Source organism: Chiloscyllium plagiosum, chromosome 32, assembly GCF_004010195.1.
Source record: "Chiloscyllium plagiosum isolate BGI_BamShark_2017 chromosome 32, ASM401019v2, whole genome shotgun sequence".
In the NCBI taxonomy this organism is placed as follows: Eukaryota; Metazoa; Chordata; class Chondrichthyes; order Orectolobiformes; family Hemiscylliidae; genus Chiloscyllium; species Chiloscyllium plagiosum.
This window is the reverse complement of record NC_057741.1, coordinates 23,701,766-23,724,066: the sequence shown is the minus strand read 5'-3', so window position 1 is coordinate 23,724,066 and position 22,301 is coordinate 23,701,766. Positions and strand designations below refer to the sequence as shown.

The following is a 22,301-nucleotide window of genomic DNA, read 5'->3' as shown; positions in this document are numbered from 1 at the left end:
GGAAATTAAAGTGGACTCTGTATCTCTCCTTTTGGGCTTTTCGAACTTTCCTTCCCTGGACATGTACGGGAAGAGACTATTTTCTATCCTCTCTTTCTTGCAAGGAAAAATATTTTGGTGAACTGGGTGGCTGAGGGCCCCCCTGGACTTTCAAATTGGCACAGACTAATTATGGAATGTATTCCCCTTGACTTCCTTACAAATATGGTGCACCGAAAGACCGAATTATTTTATAAAATATGGCAGCCCTTTTTGAATTACATAAATACAGATATTTCGGCTATCCTAACAAGGGCTTTTATTTAATTGAGATTACAAACCTGGCTGGTCCGCGGCCTCTCGGGGGAGGAATCCCGCACGAATACGCGTTTTATTACATCTGATGTTAACACATTCCGAGCATGTAAGAGACTTAAATATACACCCTGGTTAGTTGTAGGTTAGATTAGTAGATAGTTGAGTTTTGTTTGTTTGTTTTTTTTTCTTTTCGTTTTTTTTTTGTTGTTTTGTTTTGTTTTTGTCAAATTTTGGCTATTGTATATTTGAGCTAATTGTATATCAATGTTTATATCTGAGAGTTTTGTTTATTTTTGTAAACTTGTAAAAATGTTAAATTTCTAATAAAAATATCTATTTAAGGGTACAAATTCAGTTCCAGTCTCTTATGAAAAGCAGCTGGTTCCATTACCACTGATTGTAGTAAAAGGCTCGGGCCCAAACTTGATGGAGTGAAATTGGTTGAGAAAGATTCACCTAGATTGGCTCAACATTTTTTCAGCGAAGAAACAGCAATCATCCACTTAGGTGTTGGCACACTGTGATCCCAAGCGAGATCTGGTATTGACTTGGTTAGACGTAGACTGTGCACATCTTTCATGGGTTCAATGTTCTTAGTCATTATAGTCATCCATTCAAAGAGCCTGAACTTGCATAGAGTTCATTCATCAAACACGGGGGCGACAATAGAAAATACATGGGTTCCTGGAAGTGTTGGGTCACAGATATCGGGCTATCATTTACCAGTAGAAATTTGAGTATTTCCTAAATTCGAGTGGTATTTGACATATAAGGACAGCTCCACACCAACCATCATCCAATGGCCTAGCAGAAAGAGCAGTCCAAACTTTGGAGGCAGGCTTAAAGAAACAGCCAACAACTTTATTAGGTACCAAATTGTCCCAGTTCCTATCTGATTATAGGACCATCCCTCATGCAACTACAGAGGTGGCTCTAGCAGAGCTGCTGATGGGAAGAAGACTCTTCACCAGGTTAAACTAACTTTCCCAGACCAGGCAGCAGAGGGTGAGACAGCATTAGGAACGCCGATGCTGAACACAGAACTATGCTCCATGAGAGAGACAGTTTACTTCAGGAAATTGCAGTTTGGTGTAGGAACCACAGGAATGACCCTGCCTGGATAAGAGGCATTGTCAATATGAGATCTGGTCCAGTGATGTATAAAGTTCAGGTTGGTGTAATGGTCCTGAACAGGTACATGGAACAAATGAAAGCTGCAAACTCACAAACATTGTAGGTGCAAAACATGCCCGGCTCCATGACAGCCTTTTGGACTGTTCTGGAACCTCTGGCTCCCCCCTCTCTGTCAAACATTGAAGAAACCATGGAATCTGAGGTGAACGCAGCAGACATTGCTGCCTCAACACCTAAAGAAGAGAATGAACTTCTCCCGAGATGCTCTGGGGTCCAGCGATGAGCACTGTATGTTACACACCACCGGAGGCAGACTTGGAGGAACATGAGCCAGTGCTAAGAAGCCCTAGGAAGAGCTACAGATAAAGAGCGGGCCTGTGTCCTCAGACTCTGAGGGGGAGGAATTGCAGTGATTGTAATGAGATCAGCCAGGTGAACCTCACAGAATATGAGTTCCCTGATTGGGGCTGTTAATCTGGTCCAATCAGGGAGCCCTGGCTGACAGATTAAAAACAGGAGTTGATCACTCAGCATTGCCCTTTGATGTGAAGGGCACTGCTTGTCACTGGCCACCCGGGTGTTTTCCTATCTCCACCCGGGTGTTTTCCTATCTTCCTGGTGGTGGAAATCGAATAAAGATTCATACACCTTGTGTCACTCACTGTGTCTCACACCTGCACACACACATACCATGGGTGCTGAGGAAAAAAAAGCACTACAGCAGTAAAAAAAATTTTTAAAAATTAAAAAAAAATAAAAACAGGAGTGCCTTGTCAAGGACTCTCCTCTTTTGTGTCAGGGAGGGGACTGACTCTGAGCTGGCTGAAAAAAGAAGAAAAAAAAGAAAAAAAGAGGAGTACCAGACATCCTGTTCATTCTGAGAGTGGGCTTGGAGGGAGCTGAATCAGTGTCAATCAGTTTCACGTAAATAAAGGGTGACTTGATGACACAATACCTGCCTCTATGGAGTTATTTCAACACCCTCCTTCTCAAGTGTCATTTAAAGATGAACAATAAATGCTGGCAGAGCCAGCAATGCTCATTTCCCTTAAGTGAATAAAAAAGGAATGTCCATTTGGCTATTCACAACAGGCAAGGTTCTACTATACTCAGCTAGCCCATGCCTGCAAATTTCACAGCAGTGTCTCATATTTGAAGTGATTCTATAATTAGACATTTGCTAAACAGTCATGAGAATGTGAAACATTATGCTGACAATTTATTTAAGGTTGTCTATTGGGCTATAGTGTAGCTCACTGGACATACTATAAGCTGCATATATTAAGATACAAGACCCTGTTATTCTGGCAGACAGAAAGCACATATGGTACACTTGTTTCAGCTCAACAAAATAAGTGACAGTCATTCTCTGGTTCATTGCTCAGGGTAATGCCTCAACCAGTCAGTCAATTTGTCTAGCTGAAAGTTTAAACAAAACTTGGCAGTTAAATGTCAGTCATCAGTAACTCAATCATTCTTCATTGCAATGCCTTTTGTTCACTTGACAACTAATCAGCTACATCCTTTCATACCGTATAAATATTGTTTTCACTTTACCTTGGAATTTCTTATAGAATGTCCTGATGAGAGCAAATTGAAAATCTTCATTAAAATATCTTTTCTTTCCGCAGTATTCCTGTACTGCACTAACAAATGACTATTTCTGTATTGTTGTATTCTATTAGCTGATGAGTATTGCTGAGAAAAAGACATGCTGTTGAAGCTCTACATCTTTACTTCTCAGAACAGGCTCAGGAAAGGTAAATTTCAAAGGGATCAGCACTTACACTGTATAAGTCAAGGGTGCTGACTGGTTGACAGGTCAACTCTTGTTGAAGCAAACACCATCTAAGCATGCACCATCCTAGTTAACTATTGCTTGCTGGGTTTTTGCTTTATTCAAAAACTAGCACAGTGCCTCAATATCTTTATTTCTCTGCTGAGGATAGGTCTTTTTAAGTTAATACACATAATTTCCAGTAGGTGAGCCAGATGCATGTTCAACTGATGACCTTAAATTAGTTTTTGTGTCATTCGTAACACACTCAAGGTTGTTCACTTTGTGCTGTTCAATCATTGACTCACATCTAACAAATGACTTTGTGTTCTGATTTTGGCAAGTCTAAGCTTGTTGACGACAGTCATTCATCTCCATGTTGTGAATAGCTGAAAGGATGTGCTATTTGATATAAGCTGCCAGTTGGTGGGATATATGGCCAATGTACCCGATAGTGTACTAATGCAGAAACTCAATTATCACATTAATCATTGTTTAATAGGCAAAATGTCTTTCTGGCTTGATGGCACATTCTGCCAGTGTTAACTGCTGTGCTTCTGCAGAGTAGCAGTGTGGAATTGTTAGCTTTCCCTGTTGTTTAGATATTTTGAGATATATATTGTTCCAAGGTAACTTAAGGTAGACTTTTCAGATTGAGAAGTGATGCCTGTAGGTCCATTTGTATGCACCCACAGTACACAAGGAGTAGCAATCTGATCAGTGGTAAGCAAGAGAGTGATTTGGTGACACAGTGCTTAACACTGCTGCCTCACAGCGCAAAGTACCCGCGTTTGACTCCAGCCTGGGGTGACTGTCTGTATGGAGTTTGCATGTTCTCTTTGTGCCTGAGTGAGTTCCTGTAGGGTGCTCCGGTTTCCTCCCACAGTCTAAAGATGTGCAGGTTAAGTGGATTAGCCTTGCTAAATTGCCCTGTAATATCCAGGGATGTGCTGGCTAACTGAATTAGCCATGATAATTGCGGGAATATAGGGATAGGGAGATAGGGTGGGTCTGGGTGTGATGCTCTTTGGAGGGTTGGTGCAGACTTAATGGGCTGAATGGCCTCTGTAGCGATTCTATGATTATCCTGCAGGATAGCTTTGATGAGCCCTAATACACTATCAAGCTTGGATGAATAGAAGGCTTGGGCTTGATTGATGAAATTGCAAGTAAGGGCAATCTCAGAAAGCATCCAGCTGTAAGAAGCCCAATGCACATCTTTACCAATGAAGTTAAGCTTGTGGTAGGCAGCAATAGAAAACCTGTTAGCAGATTTCTCAGTTGGTCTATTGCCTGTGCTTCAGGACTTTGTCTTGACTGCAAGGATTCTGCATAATTCACTTGATCTCAGATATGTCACCTGCATTGTGATCCCTGCATCTGGGCTATTGATTCTATAGTCACAGTTTTTGGTAGCCCCACCTTTACTGGGAGGTATTGGTGCGATAATATAACTGAACTAGTACTCCGAAGTCTCAGAGAAAATTTTGGTGGTTCAAGTGGCAGCCGGTGGAATATGGATTCACTGCAAGAATGATCATTTCAATCTGCAATAAAGAGAAGGCAGTATCCTCACCATTATCATTGGGAGCAATACCATTTTGTCTTTCTGACATTGACTGGCCTATTGTCCTCCTTAAACACTTTGCTCCTCATTTCTGAGAGGACCTGTCTCAATTCTAGAGTATAATAGCCATGCTCTGATAGCAGTGATGGAGAGAAGGAACAAATGGATACAGGTGAAAGATAGAAATCTGGATAGCAGTCAGAAAGAAAGGGAATAGGTAACACTAGAAATTGAATAGTCAGAGGATTAGTAAAGGGGATAGGAAAAGGGTAGAAACAGATGCTGGGAATTAACATGAAAATCGTGTACCGGCCCAATGGGTAGGAAACTCGAAGGAGTCCTGTTCCATTGCACCTGGAAGCCACAATATCCCACCTTTAAGAGATGCTGGCCAGACAGGGGCCCCATATCTATTCTATTTCAGCAATGCCTCCAAGTGATGTGGCTGCTGTTGGATCAGTCCCAGATCAGCAATAGAGGCTAGGGGAAGCAGGTACGTGGGATGAACTCACCAGGAACTGTAAAGTAGGCCCTGACAAGGGAGTTGGCACAAGTGAACAGCCAGTGGAATGTCATCAAGCAGAGGTGACCCTTTTGCACATGGGGGTGCCCCCTGCAGGCGTAGGATTCCAATGAGGAGGAACAACACATGAGCAGGATACCAGCATGTATCAGTGATGGTAGCAAGAGGCCCTGATATTGCCCTTAATGGTCACCTAAGGGCCTCAATTGGTGCAAGGGCCGGCCAATACCTACCCACTCATCAGTGGAGGCTGGTCGGTAGCTGCCACACTACCCCCACCCATTTTAACCCCACAGCATCTGGCAGCAAGGAGCTGTGTGAAATCCCAGCCTGAGGATGACACTTAACAGAAGAAGCCAAAACAATATTTTGAGGGAAATGCAGAAATTAGATGCTGTATTTTATGGACCAAGAGGTTAACCTAAGGAAAGACAATGGACATGTGACAGAAAAGAGAAACAAAACCAGAAAGTGCTGGAGAAACTCAGCAAGTCTGTCAGCATCCATGGATGGAGAATCTGTGCTTCTTCTCTCTCTACTGATGCTCCGAGTGTCTGCAACATTTTGATGTTTTTTTCTTTCAGATTTCCAGTATTTTGCTTTTGTGTGGAGTCAGAGTACTGGAGAAACTAGGGAGTCTGAACAGTGGCCAACACAAGCTGGGCAGTCAGCATGCGGTGTGATTGTTGGGGTGGTTTAGAAGATTAATAGAAGAATACAAAGTTAACTTGGCTGTAGAGATCAAAGAGTTTCTGGGTGATGGGGCAAGAGAAGACTGAGCTGGGAGTTAGAAGAAGAGGAATATCTCTGTGAAAGGCGTCTGAACTGGTTGGGGAATATGGTTGCTGTGAGCTGATGCTGGAGGAGGTAAGGTGCCATTCTGAACTATGATGGTCAGGTTTGGATGGGGAACAGCAGCAGCTAAGCAATTCTTTTGGGGCAGGCAGGCAATTAAAGATTCAATTGTAATTTTGTTCTCCATTCTTATCGGTCAAAACAAATGAAGGGATGCTATGAATACCAACCACTTAAGTCACAAAGATTTTGTAATCACTCGCTTTTCCGTGTCAAGGTTGTTTTTTGAGCTGTCAATTATTTGGGAGCTGAATCAGCTTCTTAAGAGCTTTGATCAACTTTTGCTAGTTTCCTAGGTTGGCATGCTTGCTATAACCATCACTGTTAACAATGTTAGCATTCCACAGATTTGCATTTTCCTGGTGGTATTTTATCTTATCTTGCAGCTAAAAACCTTAGGGCAGAGTGATCACTTTCTGCCATCCTGCTACTCCCATGATATAACAACAGTGGAGTTGTTGACTAATCATAACATTCAGTCATGATCAATTAGTCCACAATAAATGCAGACAAATGTGTGGAAAGCCCCAGTGGTGCACAGCTTTGTGACCCAAAGATTCAGTGTTCTTCCTAAGGTCACTACAGCTACCATCTGTCTCGCCTCAAATTAGTTATGTACTGTATCAAATAGTAAGGTTTTAATGGACATTATAACCCATGTCTCACATTACCCATCTACTGTTATTTCAAAGTTGTTGTTTCAATCTGGATTCAATACCGTGCCAAAGAGCTGACAGGCAAATCAATGCCAGAATCCATTCAACAATTCATGGGAGAGAGCTAGTTGTCTGTCTTAGTAAAATAGCACCATAAGACAGGTTAACATCAACATCTGACCTCTTATATTTCTGCCAGAAGTACAAAAAGTGTAATATCACAATGTCAATCCAAAAGTTGTGTTAGGAAAAGAAGTGGCAAAATTTGCTGATGCTGACTTAAAGCAGATTGACAAGAAGGTTGGATCCTGACAAGTAGTTCATAGGGGAAAAGGAGCTGAGTGGAATTAGACATTAAGATATGAGTAATTGAGTCAAGAAGGCAGAGCAAGTGCAGACTAGATAAGACACAAGTAGCTTTAGTGAGGCTAAATTGAATCCTTAATGCAAGGAGCCTGAAGACTAAGATAGATAAAGTGAGGGTACACATCATATCATCCTACAGTGTGGAAAGTGGCCATTTAGCCCACACCACCACTCCGAAAAGCATCCACTCAGACCCACTCCCCCTACATTTCCCATGGCTAATCCACCTAGCTTGCACACTGTGGGGCAACATAGCATGGCAAAAGTGGTGAAGGGCTGATGCCCCAAACATCAATTCTCCTGCTCCTCGACCTGCTGTGCCTTTCCAGCACCACAATCTTGGCAACTTAGCTTGGCCAATCCATCTAACCTACACATCTTTGGAGTGTGGAGGAAACCAGATCAACCCTACATGGATACGGGGAGATCTCCTGCTCCTCGACCTGCTGTGCCTTTCCAGCACCACACTCTTGGCAACGTAGCTTGGCCAATCCATCTAACCTACACATCTTTGGAGTGTGGAGGAAACCAGATCAACCCTACATGGATACGGGGAGAATGTGCAAACCCCACACTGACAGTTGCCCGAGGACGGGATTGAACCTGGGTCCCTCGCACTGTGGGACAGCAGTGCTAACCACTGAGTCACTGTGCCATCCAATAGTCATATAGGAGTATGATAGCATAGCTGTGACTGAGACTTGGCTACAAGATAGGCAGGATTGGTAATTCAACCTATAACCCTGTTTATAGGGTTTTCAGATGAGATAGTGAGGGGATTAAAAGGGGAAGAAGTTGTATTAGTGATTATGGAATCAGTTCTTGCAATGACGAAGGAGTGATATGTTCAAAATATCTTCAACATGTGGCCACCTTGGTAAATTAGATAATACAAAAGGGGAAAACATGCTATTGGGTGTGTACTAAAGGCCCCCAAATAATAAGAGAGAGATAGGGGATAACATTTATAATCACAATTCAAAGAAGTGTAAATACAATAAGGTACTAACAGTATAGGATTTTAACTAACCAAATATAGGCTGTGATACTTACTGTGTTTAAGATAGGGACAGAACAAATACTTAAATTGCATCCAGGGACTTTTTTTTAACTCAGTGTATATAAAGCCCAAGGGCAGGCTTTTCAGGAACTAATGTTGAAGAATTGAGCCCGGGCAAGTGGAAGGCATGACAGTAAGACACCATTTTGGACATAATGGCCATAACTCAGTAAGATTTTGGATATTTATGGAAAAGGATACAGCTTGCTGAAATAAAAGTCCTAAGTTTGGGAGAAGATTTGTAGCTCAGGTGCTCGTTGTTGTGGTTTTGTTCGCCGAGCTGGGAATTTGTGTTGCAGACGTTTCGTCCCCTGTCTAGGTGACATCCTCAGTGCTTGGGAGCCTCCTGTGAAGCGCTTCTGTGATGTTTCCTTATTGATTGAATCTGTGGATGAGTGCCATGTCTCTAGATTCCCTGGCTGTTCTCTGTTTGGCTTGTCCTATAATAGTAATGTTGTCCCAGTCGAACTCATGTCGGTTGTCATCTGCGTGTGTGGCTACTAAGGATAGCTGGTCGTGTCGTTTCGTGGCTTGTTGGTGTTCACGGATGCGGATCATTAACTGTCTTCCTGTTTGTCCTATGTAGTGTTTTGTGCAGTCCTTGCAAGGGATTTTGTACACTACATTGGTTTTGCTCATGCTGGGTATTGGGTCCTTCGTTCTGGTGAGTTGTCGTCTCACAGCACACAAACCAACAGCCACTCTCAGCCAAACAGAGAACAGCCAGGGAATTCCTAGAGGCATGGCACTCATCCACAGATTCAATCAATAAGCACATCGACCTGGATCCAATATACCGACCACTGCAACGGACTACTGGAACTGACAACCGGAAGCGGCAGAGACAAACCACTATAAATGCCAGAGGAAAGATCACAGAAGCGCTTCACAGGAGGCTCCCAAGCACTGAGGATGTCACCTAGACAGGGGACGAAACGTCTGCAACACAAATTCCCAGCTCGGCGAACAGAACCACAACACAGAAGTCCTAAACTGGAGAAAGCCTAATTTTACTCAAATATAATTTGGCCCAAGTGGTCTGGAAGTAGCTATGTGCAGAAAAAATAAGTGTCAAAATGGTAGGAGGCATTCTAAAAGGGAACAGAGAGAGAGTAAAGGGCAAATATGTTCCCATAAAGAAAACAAAAAGGTGGGAACAAGACTGAAGAAGCCTAAATATCATGGGAGATAAAGATTAGGATTAAGAAAAAGAGAGAATCTCATGGCTGATACCAAGGGCTCAGTACAGCAGGGTTCATAGAGAAGTGTAAAATATTCATGGGACAACTTATGAAGGAAATTAGGAAAGCAAATAGAGTGCAAGAGAAAACATTGGTGAGTGTTATGGTGGAAACCCCAAAGAGTTGTACATTTTTATAAAGAATAATTAGGAAAGAGTAGAGCCCATTAGGAACCAAGAGACAGTATGTGTATGGATCTGAATTCTTACACAATAGTAAAGAATGATGGAGTTCTAGATGTAAGCGTTGAGAACACTGGAGTTTTAGAAGGTATTAATATAGAAAGAGAAGAGATTCTAGTGAGTTTATCAATTTTAAAAGCAGATAAATCTGCAGGCCGAGTTCGGATGTGTCCCACGTTGATGAGAGAAACAAGGTAGAAGATTTCAGGGATCCTGGCTGGTAATTTTCAAATCTTCTCTGGCCTCAGGAGAGATGTCAGATGACTGAAGGACTGCGAATATTGTTCCATTATTAATAAAAATGAATAGGCCAGGAAAATTATAAGCCCGATCAGTCTCACCTTGGCAGTGGGGAAGCTGTTAGGTTTCCGTCCTTTAGAATTCACTCTATCTAACGTGGCAAGTTGGATCCAAAATTGGCTGAGAGGCAGGGTGATGGTAGAGAGATGTTTCTGTGCCTGTTTCCAGTGGAGACCCACAGAGATCTGTGCTGGGTCATTGCTGTGACGTATGCAATGTAAGGAGTATAACCGAGCAGTTCATGGGTAAGTTAAAAATTGGTAGTGGTGGTAAATAGTAAGGCAGATAGGTGTAAAGAGCAGGAGGATATTAATTAACTGGTCAGGTGACAAATGGAATTCAACCAAGAAAAGAGAAGTACTGTATTAGTCTTGGGGAAGATTAGCAAAGCAAGTGATTAGATATGAATGACATAACAGTGGAAAGAATTCCAGATCAAGGAAGCTTGGTGTATACACACACAGATCCGTGAAGGTAGCCAGGCAGGTGGATAAGGTGGACAAGGCATGTGGGATGCTTCCTTTATTAACCATTGAACACAAGAGCAAGGAGGTTTCGTTGGAAATGTCCAAAATGCTGCTCTGGAGTACTGAATGTAGTTCTACTTATTGCATAGGATTTGATTGCGTAGTGAAGGTGCAGGGGAGGTTTGCCAGGATGCTGTCTGGGCTGCACTGTCTGAGCTATGAGGAATGATTGGATAGACTGGGTTTTGTTTTATCTTTGGAGCAGCAAATGTTAAAAGAATCAAAAATTATGGGGCAATGATTGAATGTAAGAGAAAGAAGGCTAAGGGGAGAGTTGAGAAAATTGTTTTTTTTTTCACTCAGAGTGATGCAGCAGCCTGAAACTCACTGCCTGAAAAGGACCCTCATAATATTGAAGCAGTAGTTAGATATTTACTCATGTTGCTATAGGCTCCAGGGATACTGGCCAAAAGCTAGAAAATGTGATTAGTTTTGTCAGTCCCTTATTGACTGGTGGAGACATAATGGGGTGAATGTTTCTTTTGAGATCCTCTCCCACGCAGGGAGTTTTCATGCAAAAACAAATTTAACTTATTGAACGGTAAACTTGCATGAGTGATGATAAATTAGTGAAGTCTCTAACTTTTCCCATTTGTTCACTTATAGAATGTTGGCGAAAGGATCACCCTTCATTCAATGATTTGTCTCTGAAGCCGCAAGGTTCTGGATCCAAGCTCTAGTCCCAGGCTTGAGCATGGAAACGAAGGGTGACACTGTGGCACAGTTGTTAACTCTTCTGCCTCACAGTGTCAGGGACCCAAGTTCAACTCAGCCTCGGGCATCTGTCTGTGTTGAGTTTGCCCATTCTCCCTGGGTCTGCTTGGATTTCCTCTGGGTACTCTGGTTTCCCCGCTAGAGTCCAAAGATGTGCAGGTTAGGTGGATTGGCCATGCTAAATTACCCATAGTATCCAGGGATGTGCAGGCTAGGTGGATTAGTCATGGGAGATGTGGGGTTATGGGGTTCGAGCTGGATGCTCTTCAGAGGGTCAGTGCAGACTTAATGGGCCAAATGGCCACTTTCTGCACTGTAGGGATTCTATGAGTCTAAATAAAAGAACTGTGGCTGCTGGAAATCAGAAACAAAAAACTGAAATTGTTCGAAAAACCCAGTAGGTCCGTCAGCATCAGAACTGTTCTGAAGAAGGGTCACTGGACCTGAAACATTAACTCTGCTTTCTTTCGACAGATGCTGGAAATAAAGCAGAGTTAATGTTTCAGGTCCAGTGACCCTTCTTCAGAACAATTCTGATGCTGACGGACCTGCTGTGTTTTTCCAGCAATTTCTGTTCTGGTTCTATGATTGGAAGGCTGGCACTTTTGTCCAGTACTGAGGCAGTGCCACACTGTCACAGGCATTGTCTTCTGGACTAAATAACAATCTTACGAATTACCACCACCAACAACCCCTCCCCCAACCCCCACCCTGCCCCAGCCCCTCACTTCCACCAAATCTGTCTGCCAGGGTAGATGCAAAGGATCTCATGATACTATTATGATAAACAGCAATGGAGCTATTTGTGCTGTTCTGGCCAATATCTATCCTTCAACATCACCAAATCGTGTTGTAATCACATTGCTGTTTGTGAGAATTTTCTGTGAGCATAATGGCTCCTGTATTCCCTGCAATGAAACAGTAACACTTCAAAAGACTTAACTGACTGCAAACTGCTTTGAAACATCCAGTGATCATATAATTTGCTACATAAATGCAATTATTTCTCTTTGCCTTCAACAACTGATTGCCCTTTTTACAATTTGTGATGTATTGTTCAGCAATCCACAATCCAGAACAGAAATGATTCTGTTAATTTAACTTCCCGTCATTACCAACATGAATCATTTTACAACTGATTTCCATCATCTTTACTTGCCATATGAGTTTGCAATGATCAGGGAAAAGGTGAAGAGGTAACTATTAAATGCAATTGCTCTTTATAATGAATCATTTTTTGAAAAAGGTACTAACATTAACCAATCAATCCTTAATTGACATTCTCCTCTTCTCCTTCCCTCTGTCGCAACAGAAAGGGAGATTGAATTGCGATCCGACCTTTGAACTGGAAGAAATGATACTGGAATCCAAACCACTTCATAAGAAAAAGAAAAGACTGGCTAAGAATAAATCTAAAGATTCTGGGAAAGAAAGTTCCCCACTGGTAAGATGTCTTGATTGTATTTCACACAACAGCAGGTTATAGTCCAACAGGTTTATTTGGAAGCACAAGCTTTCGGAGCACTGTTCCTTCATCAGGTGGACTTTAACCTGGTGTTGTGTGATTTTTAACTTTGTCCACCCCAGTCCAACACCAGCTGTTCCAAATCTTGATTATATTTGACACTTCCCCGTAGCGCTATGGATTGCAAGTGACAGTGACAGTGACACATTTACTTATAATATTGAATTAACTTTTGTAAAAAAAAGCATTAAAAATTGACATCCCTCTGGCGTTTCTGTAATGCTTCAGATTTTCTCAGTTTGTCTGAAAATTACCTGATTTCACTCCAAAACAAAACAAGTGGCACCATAATAAAAGTGCTCTGACATTGTAAAGTAAGGAAATAAATAATGTTTTATTTTTCAGTGATCGTTAAAACTGGTGGAATCAATCATTTCCAAAATTTAAGTGAGACTTTCACAGCTGATGTGATGTTATCTTGTATTTTGAAATTTCTCTCTTGCAATCACTTTTTTCTTTCATGTGATATTAAAGAACGGACATCTACAACAGTGCCTGGAAACAGTCCACAATGATTTTACCATTTTCAACAGAGAAAAGTAAGTGCAATAATTTCTTAACCAATCCGGCTGTCTGCTTCACATCTGATTTATTAAAAGGGCACTCATTTTCCTCAGTGCTGCATCCCCTAATAGGATAGCTCATGATTCCTTTAATAAAGCTCCTGCCATCCATGCATTGTCTCCACAAGTAAAAGTTCTGACTTGCCTTAAGTGCAGAAGTTATTATGAGTGGCAGGCCTGCAATGAAGCAAGCCAGATCACAGAATCACAGAAACATTATGATGCAGAAGGAAACCATTCAGCCCATCACATATGTTTTATCGAGCCCCTGTCTATTAACTAGTGCTAAACAACTGCCTTTTTTTTATATCCTTACACACCATTACTATCCAAAAGGATCCATTTCCTCTTGAATGTCTTAATTGAAACAGCCTCTAACAGATATCCAGGCAGTGAATTCCATACTCTAACAACTCACTATGTGAAAAGGCCTTTCTCACATTACCTTTGTTTTATTTTCTCAACACTTTAAATCTATGCCCTCTCATTCTTGTTTCCTTTAAAAGTGGAAACATTTTCTCCCTACCTACTCTGTCCAGACTGCTCATGATTTGAAAATCTCAGTCAGATCACCTCTCAGCCTTCTTCTGTCCCTGGAGAACACTTCAACTTCTTTAATCTATCCTCATAGCTGAAGTTTCTCATACTCAGAAACTTCCTTCTAGGTGCATTCACATCTTTCCTATAATGTGGCACCCACACCTGTACAAAATAGGACACATGAGGCCTTGACCTCTCACTTGTCCCTCTCAGTCAGTTGTAGGTCATAGAGATGTACAGCACGGAAACAGACCCTTGGGTCCAACTCATCCATGCCGACTAGAAATCCGAAACTAATCTAGTCCCATTTTCCAGCATTTGGCCCGTACCCCTCCAAATCCCTTCTATTCATATACCCATCCAGCTGCCTCTTAAACATTGTAATCATATCAGCTGCCACCACTTCCTCTGGCAGCTCATTCCATACATGCACCACCTTCTGTATGAAAACAGTTGCCCCTTAAATCGTTCTCCTCTCACCTTAAACCTATGCCCAGGGGGGACTGGCTGTTCACACTATCCATGACCCTCATGATTTGGCTAACTCGATATTGAGCTATGAATTCTTTTATTTTGTGGCAGATACACTCATAATCTCTGATGTACAATACGTGCAAGCTTTATTGAGAATAATTTCCACATGATAAATTGATGGAGCATATTATTTGTTGGTTAGAGAAGCTGCTTAAGTGCAATCAAGTGTTGGGATGCACTGGTTGTGGGATGGGGGCATGATTTGTGTTTTGGGTTGGGGGTAGTTTATAAAAACTGACACTCTAAGCAATAGACTAACAACTGTCCTCAGTGACCCTTACAAGCTGCATTCCCCAACTTCCAGCTGTTTCTGTTGTTAGAACTTCAGAGCACATACTAGACATGTTATGGCTTAATAATATTCAATGCTTTTAATCAACTTCATGTTTGTATTGACATTCAAATCCTGGTTAAGTGTTGTGATGATACTCTTAAATTTTAATGAAATTTTAGTTGGGATGCAAGAAACCTTGATTACACCCTCTGTCAGACACAATTCTTCCACATCCTATAAAATTTCTCACCAACGTTTCACAAAGAAATCCTTGTCCAATCTAGTGCTGAAACCTACACCCTCAATATCTTCTAATACAGGTGAACCAGTGGAAACAGTAAAATTTGGAAATGAACGTACAGTCAATAATGGAGCTCCAGTATGATGTATACAAGGCCAGTATGATGTATACAAGGCCAGTATGATGTATACAAGGCCAGTGTGAGGTATACAAGGCCAGTGTGAGGTGTACAAGGCCAGTGTGAGGTATACAAGGCCAGTGTGAGGTATACAAGGCCAGTGTGAGGTATACAAAGCCAGTGTGAGGTATACAAGGCCAGTGTGAGGTATACAAGGCCAGTATGCATCATTCATAAGTTTCACTGGTATTTCATTCCAGGCAGTTGGGATTAACCAGCCGTTGGTTTTGGCCAGCCGTATAAAATGTGTTGCTACAAGAAACGTAACATAGAAAATAGGAGCAGAAGTAGACCATTCAACCCTTCATCCAGCTCAATAGCCTGTGCCAGCTTACCCCCCCCCACAACCTTTGATCCCTTTATCCCCAAGTTATCCAACTCCTTGAAATCATACAATGTTTTGGCCTTGCCTACTTTCTGTGGTAGTGATTTCCACAGGCAGAACCTCTTGGTGAAGACATTTCTCCTCATTTCAGTCCTAATTAGTATACTGTGACCTCTGGTTCCAGACTTCCTGCCATCAGGGATATCTTTCCTATATCAACTCTGTCCAGGCCTATGACAACTTTATAGGTTTTCAGGTTTCTATGAGATCCCCCTCATTTTTCTGAACTCCAGTGTGATACATTCTAACCGATTCAAGCCCTCCTCATACGTCAGTCTTGCCATCCCAGGAATCAGTTTGGTAAAAGTTCACTGCACTCCCTCCATAGCCAGTACATCCTTCCTCAGACAAGGAGACCAAAACTGCACATAATATTCCAGGTGTTCTCTCACCAAGTGTCTATATAAATTGCAGAAAGATATCTCTGCTGGTGTATTCCGGGCTCCTTAACGTGAAGGCCAACATACCATTTGCCTGCTTTACTGCCTGCTGCATTTGCATGTTTACCTTCGACAACTGGTGTACAAGGACACCCAGGTCTCACTGTGTACTCCCAACTCTCAATTTATAGCCATTCAGATAATAATCTGCTTTTCTGATTTTGCTACCAAAGTGGATAAGCTCATATTTATCACTCATTTTCTCACTAACTCAGCTTGTTCAAATTGCACTGAACCATCGCTGCATCCTCCTCACAGCTCACACTCCCATCCAGCTTTGTCATCCGCAAATTTGGAGATATTACATTTTGTTCCCTCATGTAAATCATTCATATATATTGTGTATATCTGGGATCCTAGCATTGATCCCTGTGTTACTCCACTAGTCACTGTCTGCCATTTGTAAAAAAACTTATTTGCTCTTAGTCTGTTTCCTGTCTGCCAACCAGTGTTCTATCTATTTCAATACACTACCCTCTGTCCAATGTGCTTTAATTTTAAACATTAATCTCTTATGTGGGACTGGCTCTCCTCCTCAACTCTACTCATTACATAGAGACATAGTGTCATACAGCATGGAAATAGACCGTTTCTGTGACCGTAACCAGTCTGTGCTGAAACATAATCCCAAACTAAACTAGTCCCACCTGCCTGCTCCTGGCCCATATTGCTCCAAACATTTCTTATTTATATATTTATCCAAGTGTCTTTTAAATGTTGTAATTGTGCCCACATCCACCACCTCCTCATGAAGTTCATTCTACATGCAAACCACTCTCTGTGTAAAGAAAAATTGCCCCTCGTGTCTTTTTTTAAAGAATTACAGTAGATTTGTCAAGCATGACTTATCTTTCATAAATCCATGCTGTTCCTGCCACTATTTTCCAAATACTCAGCTTCTGTTCTTTCATGATGGACTTCAGCATTTTTCTCATGATCAACATCAGGCTGACTGGTCCGTAATTCTCAGTTCCCCCTTTGCCTCCCTTCTTAAGTCATGAGGTTACATCCTCCAATCTTTGGGGAGCTGTTTCAGAATCTATAGAGTCTTGGAAGATGACTAGCAATGCATCCAGTATCTCTAGGCTATTTTTAAAATATTCTGGGACATAGATTATCTGGGATTTATCAACTTTCAATCACATCAATGTCCCCAATGCCATTTCCCTCCTAATACAGATTTCCCTCAGTTCCTTCTGCTCACTAAACTCTACGCTGTCCAGCATTTCTGATGTGTTAACTGTGTCCTCCTTTGTGAACACTAAATCAAAGTATGTATTTAATTGGTCAATTGTTCTTTTGTTTCCTATTATAAATGTTCCTGGTTCTGACTGTAAGGGACTTATATTGTCTTCACCAATCTTGTTTGTCTTCTCAAATGTCTCATTTAAACATTTATCTCTCCACCCTGGAGGCTCCCTGCCTTCATCCCTGATGAAGGGCTTTTGCCCAAAACGCCGATTTTCCTGCTCCTGACCTGCTGTGCTTTTCCAGCACCACTCTAATCTACTCTCTGATTTCCAGCATCTGCAGTCCTCACTTTTGCCTCATTTAAAGCTGACTCTACAACACTTCCAGGCAATGTGTTCCAGGTCCTAACTACTTGTGTGAAAGCTTTCTCTCATCTCACATTTGCTTCTTTTGAAATTTGCTTTAAATTTATGCTTCTCATTCCTGATCTTCTTAAAAATGGGAGTTTCTCCCCGTCTATCGATGCAGCGCACTCATGATTTTGAAAACCTGATTCAATCTCCTCTTAGCCTGCTTGTCTCCAAGGACAACAGTCCCAGTCTCTTCAATCCATCTTCATAAAAGAAATTTCTCAGGCTTGGAATCATTCTTTCTCTTCTACACTCTTTCCAATGTGTTTAAGTCCTTCCTATCATGGGGTGTCAAAAACTGTGCACTATACTCCAGCTGAGGTTTAGCAAATTCAACATTGCCTCTTTCTCTTGTACCCTATACTCCTTATAAAGAAGCTGAGGATAATAGGTGCTTTAATTGCTCTTTCCACCTGTACAGCCACCTTCAATGGTCTGTGTATACATACATCAATGTCCCTCTGCTCTTGCAACCCCTTTAGAATGGTACCCCCTATTTTCTATTGTTTTTCAATGTTCTTCCTAGCAAAATGCATTTCTGCACACTTCTCTGCATTGAACCAATCTACATCTTTACTTCCAATCTGTCATCTTGTCTGTGTTCTCTTGAAGTTCAGTATCTTCCTTACAGTTTACAATTCTTCCAGGTTTTCTGTCATCTACAAATTTGGAAATTGCCCCCTGTACACAAAGATCATTAACTCCAATACAAACATTTCTCCAGCACAAAAAGAAAATCCATTGTTCGTAACTCTATTTCCTATCAGAGAATTCGGTATCCATGTTGCTACTGTCCTTTTTTATTCCAAGGGTGTTAACTTCCTCACAAGAGTATTGTGTGGAGCTATATTAAAAACTCAATGCTTTTAAAACCTACTTACTTGCAATGCCTCCAACTCATTCTGGGTTAGGGCATAATGTTGATTAGTTCAGCACTGGTTGTAGTCATGTGTAATGTGTCATGTGCTGTCCTTTGTGGATTTTTGTCTCATTAAACTTGTGAATATCTTGGGTAGGATGCGTTTCTACTTCAGTTTTGCAACATAGTTGTTGAATGCTTGTCCTCAAAGGGAGACTTTAAAAATTACATAAGCTTACAGCTAATGACTCTTTCAATTAAGCAATTATCTGCTATTGTAATACCATAAATATTAGTGTGTACTGGACTAGTTTAATGTTTAAGATTGGATTTATCAGTTAATTTGTGGAGGATATTACTTTTCTTGGGGTTTAACCGTGCATTTTTCAGCTAACCATTGCAGAGATCACATACAAAATATATAATGCATTTAGTATTGATTCTAGGATGAATAAAGTGAATAGATTATAATCTATTATAATCAGGTATTTATGTTTGATAATATTCAAAGTGATTCCCATTGCAATACAGGAAGGTGATTCACGAGAAAGAAGTCATTGTATCCTGAGATGCAGTTCGAACATTCTCAGTGAAAGGCTAGATTCATCACAAGGAAGGGAAGGAAATGATCCAGAATTCTTACCTTTTGTACTTTACTCAAGGGTTCTGAATGAAAAAGGTACATTTGGATGGAGAGGATCCAGCCATGATATCATTAAGAGCCTGCTGACTTGATAACTAAGTTCACAACTTAAGAATATTGATGTGGATAAATTATTAGAGGGGTGCCACTGTCTACAGAATGATGAGCCACTAATTACAGGAAAAAAGGAGAGAACAGTTGATATAGAATAGTAAGCGTGGAAACATTGTCACAAAGTATTACAGCAATAGATCAGAAATTCTTATTCTTTGTTATCACTATGATATTTCAATGACAGTTAGGATGTGGGGATTACTACTATTTTGAGGAAGATAGATTTGGGTTCTAGTTGCTTTGAGATGTTACACTGAAAATTCTGTAGACACCTTAATACTCCATGCAGTGAATATTGGTGCCTCCTTCTTAACTACATCCAAACATCATTTCACTTTTCAGGTTCAGAAAATCTCGGGCAGAGGATGGACAAACATCCAAGATGGAAAATGAAACTTGCAGTCAGATGCATGAAAAGACACAGGATGGTCAGAACAACAATGTGCTTGAACCTTTCTACACTACAGTTCCTAGCTAGTCTACCAGAACTAATCTGACCCTTCTGAGGACTTTAATACTCTTTGCTTTACAATGACATTATTTCTGTGCATGCCTTGTAGTTTAAATCACCTCTCCCATTGGAAAACAGCTCGGGTGACTAGCTTCCCAGCAGAAAAAATTGAGCTTTTCCTCGGCTGGAGTGGAAAGGGATATGTTGGCTGGCAGAGGACAATCATCTTACAGAGAGAAGAGACAAATATATATCTTGAACTACTTTGAAGTTAATTTTCACATAGGTTCCTTTAAACACACTAAGAATGTTACAGCACCAACCTAAGCCTTTGAGAAAAATTAACTTTTATGCCTTGTCTTTTAAAGCTGTACATTTATAAAACACGATAATTTCACTGACAAGATTCATACTCACAAGAAGATTACTTACTCCCCTTGACATTCAGAATTAAGTACACTTGACTTGATAGAAATGTTTCAGGCTCATTTGGACTTTTACAAAAGTTTTATGAATTGAGTTTGGGATTTTATTTCTGCACGATTAATTCTACATTTTGTAAACACAACCTGAGCAGTGCGGTTAATTTTGGCAAAGTAAGAGGTTATAATGATTGAAAAAAAGTCAATAGTCTCTAAATTGAAAAAATGTACATTTTTGTTAGCAATAAATACTAGGCAAAGTTTATATTCTGCCTTGCCTTATGTAAATTTAATTTTCAAAATTAATAGCCAGCTTCTTCTTCATTATTATCTTACATAATTTATATCTCTCCAGTGATTTGATTTTTTATTTTAAATTTAATTTTGTACAAGTTGAAAGAAATGTAAATACAGTGTTAACATTATATTTAAAGACTACAATTTACACCTGCTATTAGCTATTCGTTACCAATAGACCAAGAATCTCCTGGTGGGACAAGACGTTATCAAAAGAAGACAAACATTTATAAATATTAATGCATTGAAGTTATGACAGAAAAGATTATTGCATGTTATTTTCACTCTTTATTTTATTATATTTGGGTTAAGAGGAAATTGACAGCAATTAAGTAAAAGAGCTCAATAGGGTGCATTAGAGCTCACGAGGCAAAATTAAATGGGATCCAATGGCAGTCTTACCCAGCAATTAGAGAATTGGTGTAGAACCTTGTCAGTAGCATTAAGCAGCAGTGATAACCAAGAGAGCTCCATAATCAATGCAATACCCCAGGTCAAAGGTGAGCGAGAGAATGATGGTGGTCACAGGAGAGGGAAAGATCCAAGTGGCTGTCAGTGGCCTCCTCCTGAGGCCAGGTTGCTCGATCAGACACGGAGTACCTAACAACAAAGGCATCCTCTCTGGAAGGCTACCGGCAAAACTGACAGGTTTTGGTGGGAGGGCATTAGGATCAACAGGAAAGCCATGTAAGTCTTAATTAATTCTTGAGCCACTGCTAATTTGTGATAATTTAAGGGTTAACTGTCAATTGGCTTGTTAATGAACCTGATTGACACCCCACTGCTGACAGACAGGTTTCCCTGATTAGGCACCTCCCAACCAACTTAATTGGGTACAGTTTTCCGGATGCTAGGTATCCATACTGGTCCTCCTGCCTAATTCCCCGCCCCTTCACCTGTTATCACGCCTGCTCCATTGGCATCAACTAAATTCCACTCCAGATTTTTATTGTGGCCATAGCCCTGCAAATATGAGATGTACACACAAGTTGCTACTTGAGTACTAGACAATGACAAAAATCATTGCATTGGAGATCACATCATTACAGAGACTGGAGTTTGAACAGTAGTTTTCTTCTGTGACCTGCTATTAAATTATTTCTAAGATCAGCAATGATAATGTTAAAAAACTTTAAAGGGGGTTGCTGAAAAAGTAATGTGGTTATTCCAAATGTGACACAATAAAACACAAGATTATTTTAGTGCACACATTAAGTGGTGGTTGAATAATAGTTATTGTTTTTGATAACTGTTTCTGTTATGTTTCATTTTGGTCTGTACCACCTTACTTGAATAACTGCTATTGCTTGAGTCTTATTGAAGAGCAGTGGTGCCTTGAATTAGATTTAGCAGTAACCCAGTAATCAGAAAGCAGCAATGTTACATGATGAAGGAGTAACTTCACAACTGAGTTCATATGACAATATCATTAATTATTGGATGACAATAATTACCAGATGACAATTATATAAAATCAAACACAAAGAATGCTGGAGAAATTCAGTAGGTCTGGCGCCATCTGCAGAGAGAGAAAACAGACAGGACTTGAAATGTTAACTCTGTCTCTCCTTTAGAAATGCTGCCAAACCTGCTGAGTTTCTTCACTTTGTTTCAGATTTCCAGAATCTGTAATAGTTTGCTCGCATTTGAAATAAAGAACTAAAACTAGCTATAGTTTAAGTATTTTCCTAAGCTCAACAGATTAGTTTCTCTCAGTATCTGCTATTCTGAATAAGGCTGAGCTCAAAAACAAATAATTTCTAAAAATGAATGAGCTCCAGCTGATTTAATGAGCTTAGCCTCTCTTGCTGATTTGTAATCTTTTCTCAATCTGGGGCAAGTGGTTTCGTCTAATCTTTGAGCAATTCTCCTGCACTGGGTCTTAATCTAACTCCTGATTACCTCTCCCCAACTCTGTTCAACCCCAAGACTCTTGGATCTCTGTCTCTGCATCCACTTACTAACATTAACATCTTACACAACTTCTGCCACAATCTGTAATGCAATGTCGGTTTCATTATAACAAGGCTCAAGA

The 22,301-nt window shown here is 40.7% G+C and overlaps 1 protein-coding gene across 1 annotated transcript in view; it reads left to right on the top strand.

The window, feature by feature from the left end:
• Positions 1–21,798, top strand: part of LOC122539420 (serine/threonine-protein kinase 32B-like) — a 320,287-nt gene extending 298,489 nt beyond the window's left edge. Inside the window, exons 10-12 of the mRNA XM_043674242.1 lie at positions 12,512–12,643; positions 13,199–13,263; positions 19,439–21,798. Of these exons, the coding sequence (XP_043530177.1) occupies positions 12,512–12,643; positions 13,199–13,263; positions 19,439–19,574 (333 nt within the window). The 3' untranslated portion in view covers positions 19,575–21,798. The remainder of the gene's footprint in view (positions 1–12,511; positions 12,644–13,198; positions 13,264–19,438) is intronic.
• The last annotated feature ends 503 nt before the right edge of the window (positions 21,799–22,301 follow it).